This window comes from Schistocerca americana, chromosome 7 (assembly GCF_021461395.2).
Source record: "Schistocerca americana isolate TAMUIC-IGC-003095 chromosome 7, iqSchAmer2.1, whole genome shotgun sequence".
Classification (NCBI taxonomy): domain Eukaryota; kingdom Metazoa; phylum Arthropoda; class Insecta; order Orthoptera; family Acrididae; genus Schistocerca; species Schistocerca americana.
In genome coordinates this window covers 66,422,467-66,435,409 of record NC_060125.1, presented here as the reverse complement: position 1 = coordinate 66,435,409, position 12,943 = coordinate 66,422,467, and the positions used below count along the sequence as shown (strand labels likewise).

Below are 12,943 nucleotides of genomic sequence, written 5' to 3'. Positions count from 1 at the left end.
GCTGCAGGAACATTCTGAGTTTAAACAGCCCCACTGGGCACCAAACTCCCCAGATATGAACATCATTGAGCGCATCTGGGATACCTTGCAACATGCTGTTCAGAAGAGATATCCATCCCCTCGTACTCTTACGGATTTATGGGCAGCCCTGCAGTATTCATGGTGTCAATTCCCTCTAGCAGTAATTCAGATATTAGTCATTGTGCGACACTTGTGCTTGCCCACGGGGACCATACACGGTATTAATCAGGTGTACCAGATTCTTTGGCTCTATGATTCCACCCTATGCATCAGACATAAAACGACCACGTTGAAACTGATGCTACCTGCTCCTCAAACGCGCAATGTCTTCACCATAGGTCAACAGGTCGTAACCACCCGTCAGAAAACCAACAGCTTCAATTAGGACACTTAACGAATACCAAAATAGGACGCCTGTGGGAAAAATTCGTATAGTCATAAATCTTTATGTAGGGGTAGGAGTAAGAGCCATGAACAACATACTAAAAACAATGACATATGGGGTGCGAGCGTTGGGTGACAGGGAAGGGGTTAAAAGGTCACTTTTTGTGTTTTCTTGATTAATTCGAAAAGCGCTGCGAAATTGTTTCCCAGGACAAATAGAACTTCGTTAAGATTTCCTATTCATTTTTATCTCTACGACTAATAGTGTCCGTGTTGCAGGGGATGTAAAAACCGTAGATTATTAAATATAATGCTTTAACCGTATAACTCAAATGTTTATCTTTAAATGAAGTGGATTGAAAACAGATGGTAAATGTATGTCTACGTGTAAATACAGCAGAGCTGTATTAACCGATTAACTGTGTTCCGAAGGTGAAACACGGTTGAGATGGGTTTGTCGGGGGAGGGGGGGGGGGGGGGGGGGTGCATGTGCGATAGAAGCACGTGGGAAGGTAGGTCACTGGATTGTGGACTCGCATTTCCACCTTTCAAAGGTCTGTAGAGTGAAGATCGAGCAGGTGATTCCCCATTCTGTCTACCCAGCAACATCACAAGAAGCGACTACAGGGCGCTCTCTCGTGTAAGGCAACTTTCCCACAATGAGCGCTACACGCTTTTCAGTCTTCAGGTAGGCTATAACTCCATAGCATTTTCTGTCCAGTTCTAGTATCAGAGAAGACAAAATAACGTCACTGAGTTCGTGTTTATACAGGTGTTTCAGAACTCAATGGCAAAATATCAGTAATTGCTCCCTCGTATAACAAGAAGAATAAAAGGCTGTGTCAATATGCATCCGGAATTGCATAGTTACCAAGTTATTCGAGCATGTTGCTGTTACGCAGTGCACCCTGACAAAAGAGCTGTTTGCCGGAGAAAAATGTACAACGCTGGTTACAAGCGTTACACAAATTGTCTGATAGTGGATCAGCGTGATATATCCTGTATATCCTTCTGCATGCTCAGAGGAATTACAGTCATCGCCAGTTAAATGAATAGCTTTTGGATTATCTGTGGTTAGATGCGCAGCCTACTCTCAAGTGTTCCCGTACATTTCAGTCTGTGTGTGGGGGAATCTGAATGCAGAGTTTCCTGAGGGCTCGGTTGGTAGGGGTGGACTGACCGCTTGGCCACGCCGCTCACCTTACTTAAGCCCCTGGGACTTCCACCTGTGGACAAACATAAAGTCTCCCGTTTGTTCGACTACTGTTGTGGATGAACCTACTCTCCATGCACGCGTTGTGGCAGTCTTTCAGACAGTACGAACTACAGTAGGCATTTTAGATCGCGTGCGGTTTTCAGTGAAGCGTCGAATGGAGGCATATATTCACGCGGGTGTAGTTCACTTTGAACATTCCTCTGACAAGTAACCAGAGTGTACTGGCTGGCGTTACAGACGTACAGGTCGGTTTGTAGGAACTAAAGGTCGCATAAATCTGTAACGCTGGATTTGAAGACCTATACTGGCATAGCCCTTTTCTCTTCTTGTTATATGATGAATCCATTCTTGAAGTTTTAGTATCGAGTTTCGAGACACATTATATAGTGGAGCTATTTTCGTTAATTGCGTGAATACACATTTGCAGTTGTTAACCGAGCTCTTCTGAAGAAACGCTCGAACGACGGATCTGTCATCTGTCTTCCACATCGAAGAGCTTGCCCTAAGTGTACCAAGCTGTCAATATGTATTCGACAAAGTCTATTTCATGGTCTCCACCATCAGTGTCTGGAATATTCATCACAGAATGAGGGATACTGCATCACCACAATCTCAGCTCTCCCAACATAAAAAGCGGCCAAAGGATTAAATAGTCTCCCTCCTTAACAGAGATTGGTCGCCTAGGTGATATAAGGGGAGATCAAAAAGTTTCCGTTTGAGAGCGTTGTTGCAGCATTTACGCAGCCCAGCACAGCTGCGATGCTGTTATATAAGCACCAACAGCTAGGCAAGGGAAACATCGCTCCTTAAAATTCAGATAATTCAACGGAAGTCGAATAACGCATTCCAATTGATTATTGTTCTAGACTTCGACATGATCTGTCGCACTCCATCAAACATATTCACACCCGTCTTGTAAGACATACTTTGTATGCGTGGTAAGTGTCTCCACTTAGTGCAGACCACTCTACAAGTGGAAGCAATTCCTCAATAGAAACGATTTTTACTGTCTACCATTAACACAGTTAATGGCGAGAAAAATGCAATAACTTTCTGTTCATTCATTTATTCACACCTGGTGACCACAGTGCAATTACATAGCTTTACGAAATGCTGTTACCGATATACTTACAAATTAAACAGTTATCAGCCGTTGTTTACAGGATCGTATTTTACAGAAAGGCCCCCTTAACAGCTGCAAATAAGTATGCATTTAATGAACTGAAAATAACACCACTACGCAAACACATGGTCAGAGAAGTTACCTGATCTATTCACAAAAGATACCTGTAACTAGAGAGGAAACTCTGAAAACAAAAAATCGATCAGCGCTCGTGATGGAGGAAGTCGCCTTTTCCGGAAGACACTCCAACTGACATTCAGAGCCGGCCGTTGTGACTGAGCGGTTCTAGGCGCTTCAGTCCGGAGCCGCGCTGCTGCTACGGTCGCAGGTTCGAATCCTGCCTCGAGCATGGATGTGTGAGATGTCCTTAGGTTAGTTAGGCTTAAGTAGTTCCAAGACTAGGGGACTGATGACCTCAGATGTTAAGTCCCATAGTGCTCAGAGCCATTTGCCATTCAGGATGACTAAGACTCAAGTTTCCCCTACAGCAGTGTACATCAGTTCACAATGAGTTACGTAGATTTTCCAGATATGTGTTACTTGCGTTAATATTATTAGTAACTCATATCTGTATTCCATGTGGTGTTAACGCTCTTTGCCGAAAATTAACAAACCCCCTGACACGTCTACGTTCTGTGTCGCCATTGATTCATAAGTCGCGCTCTCGAGGGTCGGTATAACAATGTAAAACGCTATGTAGTTATTTCTCGTAATATAGTAGGGTAGCTGGAGTGGGGAATAACCTGCTCGACCTTCAGTTTTCAATGGAGTGGAAAGTCACCTACTCGGTCTTCAGTTTGCACTTCTATGAAGGAGGAAAGTGCCTGAACACTATTCAGCGACCTGCCTTCCCTTCCGCTTCTACCCCACACTTCCGCCCTCCCTCCCCCCCCCCCCCCCTTTCACTCTGTTTCACCCCAGAACACAATTTATCACTTAATACACATTCAACATTTGTTTTAAAATTAAATATTAATTTTATTCCATCAAAACAATATTTTTAATAATCTGCAATTTTCTATCCCCCTCAATGTGGAAACTATTGGTCATAGAGAACAAATAAATAGCAGCTTTTATCTGGAAAATTTAAGCCAATTTAACTTCGAGTTTTTCAAGAAAAACACAGTCCTCCCTCAACCATGAAACCCCAACGTTCAGGATTTTTAGTATGTTGTTCATAGCAATCAATCCTTCCACAGTACAAAAATTTGAAACTACACGAGTTTTTCCCCAATTTTCCTTCGTTTTTTGGAATACATTACGGCTCTCTTCCAACAATAAGATAGAAGCGGTTCCTGGTGGCAACTGCCGCAGTACCGTCTGAATCGACTGTCCGATATGCGGGAGCTGCTGCTATCTGGCGGTTGCCTTCACAACTGTCTGCTCGCCGACACAGCGTCGAAGATGGTGAAACACACTTTACCGGTGTGGGACCTACGACACTTTACACTTACGTAATCACAGAAGGACAATTGTATGCGCAGGTCGGGAAATGCAAGGGAGGGGAAGAGTAATTTCATTGTAGCGGACGAACAAGTGGGTTAGAGGTAGCACGAGCGTATACGTATAAGACAATGTAGGGCGACAGAAACCCCCTATCAGACCCTGAAGACAACGCAATAGTCTGGAGGTTTATTTTACGAGCGTAGTGAGATGAAACAAACAATTAGGTAGCAAACAGTAACTTCATTGTTGAGAAGACCTTCACAGATCTTAATAATAGTTGCGTACAGTCAAAAATGTACTTGTTTAACGTGATCACTTATTTCCAATAACGGTCACGGCAGACCAAGTGCAATAATATCACACTCAATTGACAACACTTGCGATAAAAGTGATGTCGTTTTGACGTTACATCCTCTATCGAAGATTGAAGGACCTGTTATCGACTTCCGTGATCATTCATCCACGTTCTTCTCTCACGTGGAATTCAGTTCGTCCTTTGCAACATTATAATGTCGTTCCCAAACATACAACTGAAATTCCTCCAGAGTCCATCGGAAATGTCTACTTTCATCAGAAACTGGTATCGTCTACAAACTGAGGAAAGCACGGCCTATGTTGTTAATAATAGGTGGCACTGTTTCTCACTTTTTCATTTGAGGGATTACACTTTCCAATTATAGACCAACTTCTGAAACCATTTTTTCAGTTTTTCTAAAAATGTACTGACGTTGTTGAATACTCGTATTTACGTTATTGCATTCAATTATGGCTGGGATCAACTCATTTTTTGCTTGTAAACCAGCAAGACGCCTAATTTTCGAGGCTGATGCAGGCGTAATAGGAAAAATAGATAGTACAACATTTTCAGTTAATTTCGAAATTATTTTTGCCGACGTTTTAGCCTCTCACTTATCTGCGGGTCCATCACATGAATGTGGAACTTAACACATTTATAAAAGAAAAATCTTAATTTCGAGGTTAACGTACCTTTTGGTAAACAAAAAGCGGCAGGTCACTTTTACTGCTTGGAACGTCACGTTCGCGTCACGTGTTGTGAAGTGAGCGGCCACGGAAGTGTAACGTCAGTCTTTTAGGAACAAGAAAATCCACCGGATGCAAATTATTTAGCTCCCAAAAAGGGCGAGAAAGGTTTACCCGCTGCGGGCGATGGTTAAGAGTCATTGAAACGTCTTAGTGGTCAGTGAAGCTGGTAGCAATTACATCAATTGAAAAAAGTTGGCTGCATAGGGAAGTAAACAAATAAAAAACGCCAATTCGACTACTAGAAGTAGATGTAGAACATGGAATACCCAGGTAGACAAAACACATGAAATAACACTTCTTACAAACACACAACATCACTTGGGAATCATAAACTGTCGTGACGCAGCAAGTTGTGATGGAGAGCTTATCCTGTTAATATTCGGGGTAAGAAACGGCCGGCGGTTGTGGCCGAGCGGTTCTAGGCGCTTCAGTCCGGAACCGCGCTGCTGCTACGGTCGCAGGTTCGAATCCTGCCTCGGGCATGGATGTGTGTGATGTCATTAGGTCTGTTAGGTTTAAGTAGTTCTAAGTCTAGAGCACTGATGACCTCAGCTGTTAAGTCCCATAGTGCATAGAGCCATTTGAACCAATTTGGTAAGAAACGTGTACACCTGCCTTAGTTAACACATGCGAGGCACGAAAGTAGAACTAGGAAAAAAATTTACGCATCACGTCCCGCTCATGACAACACCGGTAGACGGCGAAGGTACAGGATTTGAATCCCCTCCACCAGAAGGTGCGGACACCACACTTTCTTTTTATTTCGTAGTGACGCTGCCCGCTCAGGTTGAAAAGTTGTCTCACACCACTCCGTGACAGCGTAACTTGTGAAAGCGGAAATGTAGCGGGCTCTCCAAGACTGGCTGCGGGGAGGGAGGCGTCCCTACTCCACTCAGCGGAATGCGGGAAGCACAACCGGGAGCGATGAACATGATCATCACATAAAGAAGAGACAGGCAGTGCTGCGTCTGAAGATGTCTGCATCATCTGACGACCCGGACGAGAATCCGCAGTAACCTGTTGCTCTGTCATGTCAGACTAAGTGATCGCATTTCACTAGAGCACTGCGAAGGCAGAACAGCAGACGATGTCTCCGTTAAATCATCGGAACCCACCGGAACGGACGTTCCTATGGGTGGAGGAGAGGACACAGATGCAACACTCATTCTAACATCGACAGAAAAAGCCTAGTTATCCCTGGCGGAACAAGAACAGTTATTATCGTCAGTATTCAAAGCGTCACCACTGGAAGAAGCACTTCTACCAGCGTCTTCTCGGAGAGGCAAGACTGGAGAGGGGTGACTTGAAAATATTCGCCATCCTGAGTCCGCCGGCGTTTAACTTGCGCAACAGATGCCGGCGCCTTAACGACAACTGGGGCCGCATCTGAATTTGCCGGTGTCAGCGGAATCGCGCGAAGTCGGGGGGAGGAAGGTGTCCTCTAAAGCTGGAGAAGTATTGGCAGCAGATTGCAAACACTAATTCAGCTAATGCCAACGGACGACGTTTTTCATAGGACGACTGTAAAACCGTAACGCAGCGCGGGCAATTGGACCTGGGATGGCCACTTTCACCACAAAGGAAGTAGGTTCCTTGTTATCCTTCATACCGAACGTGAATCCGCTAACCATTAACATTCAGGTGTGGAGGAAACTTCTTTTGAACACACATTTCTACAGTTCGGATACCACTGTAACATTGTAAACGATGTTGATCATACCAGCGTTCCTGCCGGATATGCCGAACGACTCCCTAAGAAAGCAACGCTGCCTTAAGAAATGAATCGTCCACCGGATAGAAGACTGTAAACTCTACTGGATCGCCGCATTTGCATGAAGGACTGGACTAACGGAGCCATCACGATGTGTAAACATCGCCTGAGAACCAAACCGAGAGAGAAGCCGGTCTGCTTGCAAGAGATCGTGAAACTCGACAAAAATGCATACAAATCAGAATCAAAAGGAATGGTATCTACCTGATCAGATGCAACTCAAACCGTATCACCTAACCAATCGTGTATTTCTAAGATCCAGGTTGCACATGACGCGTACTCTAGCCAAAACTTAAACGGCGAATATTTCTGGGAGACTCGACAGATATGATGCGAGCAGTGAACGCGATGTGACACCGGCTGATATACACACAAGACTGAGTACACCAAATTCGACACAAGCGGTGCTGCACTGCTATACAGACGGGCCGGCCGCTGTGTCCGATCGGTTCTAGGCGCTTCTTTCCAAAACCGCGCTGCTGCTACGGTCGCAGGTTCGAATCCTGCCTCGGGCATTGATGTATGTGATGTCCTTAGGTTAGTTACGTTTAAGTAGTTCTAAGTTCTAGGGGACTGATGACCTCAGATGTTAAGTCCCATAGTGCTTAGAGCCATTTCTTATACAGGCGAAAGTAGGAATAACCTGCTCGCTATACGATACGCAGGGCGCAACTATCCAGTACACCAGAGTAAACTTGTGCAACTCTCTACTTTGACAAAACACAAGTTATAATAAGAAAACAGCGAAATACGAAAATTCCTGAATCACCAACGTAACATTTCTTGTCATTTTATTGCAACAAATTGTACCAATACCGTCGCGTTTTCGGGAGATCCTCAATTTGATGTGTTTTGAAACCGCGTGTATCCAAAGGGCATAAGTTATTGTATAAAATCCACTACTAGCCTCAGCTAAAGAGCTACAAATCCAATACATCATCTCCCAAGTTCCAAACGACGACAAAAGTAGATAGACGGCTCCCGCCGCCTTCGATACAGTGTGTGCCTTCAAAATGAAGTCACGTTTGCCTCAGTTGTTGTGAATTGAGTGCTACCCGCTGTACCTATATGCATTCAGATGATATTAACACAGTTGTGAAATAAGAAATCACTGTACTCCTATTGCTCGTTATCGAGTAATCTGATACTGAATTATAAAATTCATTGGTAAACGGGTGAATAATTTATTACATTATGTACACTAAATATAATATTACATGAAACAGAAAAACAAACATTGTACGTCGACTGGTATCTCGACTGGTATCTCGTAACTTAGTCTGTGTACTTTTCCCGTATAACCATTGCTGTATTACCGCAAAATATGCTTCAGTGGCACTTCTAGCATAACAAAGATATTCTGGTAGCACTTACTCAACTTCACACTATTGTTAGGGGCAGATTATTAATGGCATATCTTCCAGGATGTTGGAGTGAAGAACTCCAAGACCTGGTTCAGTAGATTCCCCCAGTTATTTTTATGTTATTCATACCAGCTGTTAACAAGCAGCACCTTGCAGTGCCAGTCCTGAAGCTGATACACAGCGCACATCAAAGGCTGTAGTCCCTAAAAAAAATCTGATCCAAACGGTGTTTCTTCATTTATTCTCCATTCAGCTCCGCAGGAACTACAGTTATCCTGTAAATAACTGTTGGCGAAGATCGACTCTACACAGGGATCCAGTTCACAAAGAGTTTGTCAGCAGCAGCCAGACCCCAAATACCGGAACAGATATCTTTAAACATAATCAAGGAACCATCTAGCAACAAAGACAGTGGCGGGGCATGTAGTGTTTCCTTAGATCACATATCGCTAGCAAACTGAATCAACTCCTTGTTCTGTGAACTTTCCCATCTGTACTCAGGAGATCCCACAATATCCAGTGAAAATGTACTACGTCAGGAATGTTCCTATGGACAGAGTTAATAAGGAACGTACAGTGAATACTTGATCCTCAACCGAAAATCTGACCAGTCCGAAAGCAGAAAGAGTGCAACTGCGGACAGAATGTTCCAAAAGAGGGGAGCTTGCCTCTGAGTGAAATGGAGTTGCGTCAGTGCATGCGGTAAAATCCAGAGAAACAGCAATAACCAGGGAAAACGCAAAGCAGTTGACAATATTATGGTTACCGTAGTAATAGTGAAGGAAACCAGTAACGACCCTGCAATCTGTTTGCTTCATCTATACTCGGGGACATTACAGGACTTTTTCAGTATGATGACAGTGGCTGCTTCATCTACACACGGGACATTACAGGACGTTTTTCAGTATGATGACAGTGGCCGCTATGGTATAGCGACATTGGTCGAGCAGTGTAGAGATTTCATTTATTGAACGAACCTAGATGGTAGACCATTGTGAGACAGGAGACAGACCAGGTTCATAAACATGGTGTCGTTTAGAAGTTCGCTCATGTGTTTATTGTAGAGTGAGACAACAGTCTGTTACTACGCACAAGCAACCTTCAGATTCGGTAGAGGACAACGAAGATTATGATAAGCGTAGATCAGCTATACCAACAGTTTTAGGCTCATAGAGATACGACAGCCATAATAAACAGCATCACTAATTCATATATTGCTGTTCTGCGTAATAACACTCCGTATGTACTTCGCTACTACGCTGAACTGACACATCCTTTTGAACGTTTGAGACATGTCAAATGTCTTTTATTCCACTCTTTGATCACAATATTAAGTTCTTCGACGATGGATGGTTTCAGTCAATTTTCAGATATGTTCCCAACCATGTCCTAATGTGATAAAGCCGTAATGGCATCGTCAAAACGTAGAAATATACTCAGCAAAGCATCGTCACATTAGGACATGGTGTAGAACAGATCTGAAGATGGTCATTACTGACTGAAACCGCTCACCGTCGAAGAACTTAATATTGTGATGAAAGACTGGAATAAAAAAACATTTGACAGTACCTGGATCACTTAAAAAATGTTCAAATGTGTGTGAAATCTTATGGGACTTAACTGCTAAGGCCATCAGTCCCTAAGCTTACACACTACTTAACCTAAATTATCCTAAGGGCAAAGACACACACCCATGCCCGAGGGAGGACTCGAACCTCCACCGGGACCAGCCGCACAGTCACTGTTTATATTCGCGACTATGTCGCAGCTTGTGAAATTTGAATCATGTTCTTAATTAGCCGGTCGTATATTTCCGTTGGGGGACTTCCTAGATTGGTAATATCATGAAACAAAGTTGTATATGTGTAAAAGACATGGAGTAGTAGATAAGTTTCAAATAGATTACATATTGGTAGGACAGGGACTTTGAAAATAAATTTTAAATATTTCCAGGAGCAGATCTGGACTCTGGCCATAATTTACTTGTCATGAAATGCAGATTAAAGCTAGAGATACTGCACAAAAGATGGGAAATTAAGGAGACAGGGCCTGGATAAATTGAAAGAACTCCTTGACAGTTCGAAGAGAGCTTGAGGCAACGATTGACCGAGACGAGGGAAAGGAATTCAATAGAAGAATGAGTGCCTTTAACAGATGAAATAGTGAACGAAGTAAAGAATCATACAGAAAAAAGGACAGGGCTCAGTGGAAATCCCTGCGTAAGGCACGAGATACTGAATTTAACTGACGAAAGAAGGAAATACAGTATAAAAATATAGATTGACGGGAAGTGCAAAACGGCAAAGCAGGTGTGGCTAGAGGTCAAATGCAAGGCTATAGGAGGAAAGACAAGTGTTGGCTATGGGAGAGTGAAAGACGAGCTTGGGAAAAACAAAAGCATCTGCTCAAATATCAACAACTCCGATGGTGAGCCAGTAAAAAACAAAAAACAGCCATGACAAAAACGTTTTGTAAATCTTTCACACGAGGGTCTATGTTTCTGTTTAATACACCAAAACATAAATGTGCTGAAAAAGAGAAGCCGTTAATATCTTGTGCACAGTTACTCTGGAATGGGCGTATGAAAAGTAGACCATTGTTAGATCTGAGAGGGCCTGTCTTTCGACAACTACTTTATACACTGAAGAGCCAAAGAAACTAGTACACCTGCCTAATATCGTGAAGGGCTGGATATGCTCAATACCGTTCTTGCTTGAAGAGTTTGGTGGCCAGCGGAAGTGTTTCAAACCAGAAGAGTGTTCCTGGAGCCACTATGTAGCAATACTGGACGTGTGGGGTGTCGCATTGTCCTGCTGGAATTGCCCAAGTCCGTCGAAATGCACAGTGGACATGAATGGATCCAGGGGATCAGACAGGATGCTTACGTACGCGTCGCCTGCCAGAGTCGTATCAAGACGTATCAGGGATATCACTCCAACTACACTCGCCCCACACCATTACAGAGCCTCCACCAGCTTTAACAGTCCCCTGCTGACATGCAGGGTCCATGTATTCATGACGTTGTCTCTATGCCCGTACGCGCCCATCCGCTCGATACACTACGGTCGCAGGTTCGAATCCTGCCTCGGGCATGGATGTGTGTGTTGTCCTTAGGTTAGTTAGGTTTAAGTAGTTCTATGGGACTGAAGACCTCAGATGTTAAGTCCCATAGTGCTTAGAGCCATTTGAACCATTTGAACCGCTCGATACAATTTGAAACAAGACTCGTTCGACCAGGCAACATGTTTACAGTCATCAACAGTCCAATGTCGGTGTTGACGGGCCAGGTGAGGCGTAAAGCTTTGTGTCGTGCAGCCATCAATAGTAGACGAGTGGACCTTCGGCTCGGAAAGCCCATATCGATGATGCTTCTTTGAATGGTTCGACTGCTGACACTTTTTGATGGCTCAGCATTGAAATCTGCATCAATTTGTGGAAGGATGGTACTTCTGTCACACTGAACGATTTTCTTCAGTCGTCGTTGGCCCCCTTCTTGCAGGATTTTTTTCCGGCCTCAGCGGTGTCGGACATTTGATGTTTTACCAGTTTCCTGATATTCAGAGTACATTCGTGAAATGGTCGTATGGGAAACCCCAGTTCATCGCTACCTCGGGTATGCTGTGTCCCATCGCTCGTGCGCCGACTGTAATACCACGTTCAGACTCATTTAAATCTCGATAACTTTCCATTGTAGCAACAGTAACCGATCTAACAACTGCGCCAGACACTTGTTCTCTTACATATGCCTTGCCGTCCTCAGGACCGTATTCTGTATGTTTACAAGTCTCTGTATTTGAATACGCATGCCTATACCAGTTTCTTTGACGCTTCAGTGTAGTTGTGTGTCCGTATGCAGTGAGCTTGCGTTCAAAGTGTTTCCTTGTTCATTACCTATTTGCTTTGAATATCTTAACTAAAGATATCCTAAGAAAGCATTGTGAAATTAGAACAAAAGGAATGGAGCAGTGCTTAACATCCCTTCTACGACAGGGTACAAATTCTGATTGGGGAATGAATTTCAGAGGCAGATCTTTACCCCAGACTACGGGTTTCAACACTATTTCGAAACAAGCCATCTCAATCTGGTTCACTTTTCATGAATATTCCTGCTCGACATGTCTCTCATTAGCTAACAAAACAGCAGAGTGCATGAGACGAACTAGGCTAGTGCTCACCATCTGCGTCCCAGCCTCCTTCTATTTCATAGGCTGCAGACGATACGGCGAAGAGGAAGTCGTTTGGGAAGGTGGCGTTCTGCGCATGCGCCACCAGCGCTAGGGCGCTCATTACTAACGAGAGCAGCAGCATCTTGGTAAACGAAGGAACTGCACTAAGCGGACATCGCACCGTTCTTTTATGGTTACCTTTTTATCAGACGACAGCTCTAGGCAAAGTGATTGGTCATTGTCACCTCTTACAACCCTGGTAATTCACTGTACTTAGGAGGATAGCCGTCTTTTGTTAGGGAGTGATCATAAGGGAAAACCAGCCTTTGTGAAGAATTGCTGACACGGTAAAAGCAAGAGACCACGCTGTCATTGCGCAACAGCGCATCCACTGCTTGAGGAGGTCAG

General features: G+C 43.9%; 1 protein-coding gene across 1 annotated transcript in view; it reads right to left on the bottom strand.

The window, feature by feature from the left end:
• LOC124622704 (myrosinase 1-like) overlaps positions 1-12,677 on the bottom strand; it is a 109,646-nt gene extending 96,969 nt beyond the window's left edge. Inside the window, exon 1 of the mRNA XM_047148494.1 lies at positions 12,545-12,677. Within this exon, the coding sequence (XP_047004450.1) occupies positions 12,545-12,677 (133 nt within the window). The remainder of the gene's footprint in view (positions 1-12,544) is intronic.
• Positions 12,678-12,943: the final 266 nt, after the last annotated feature.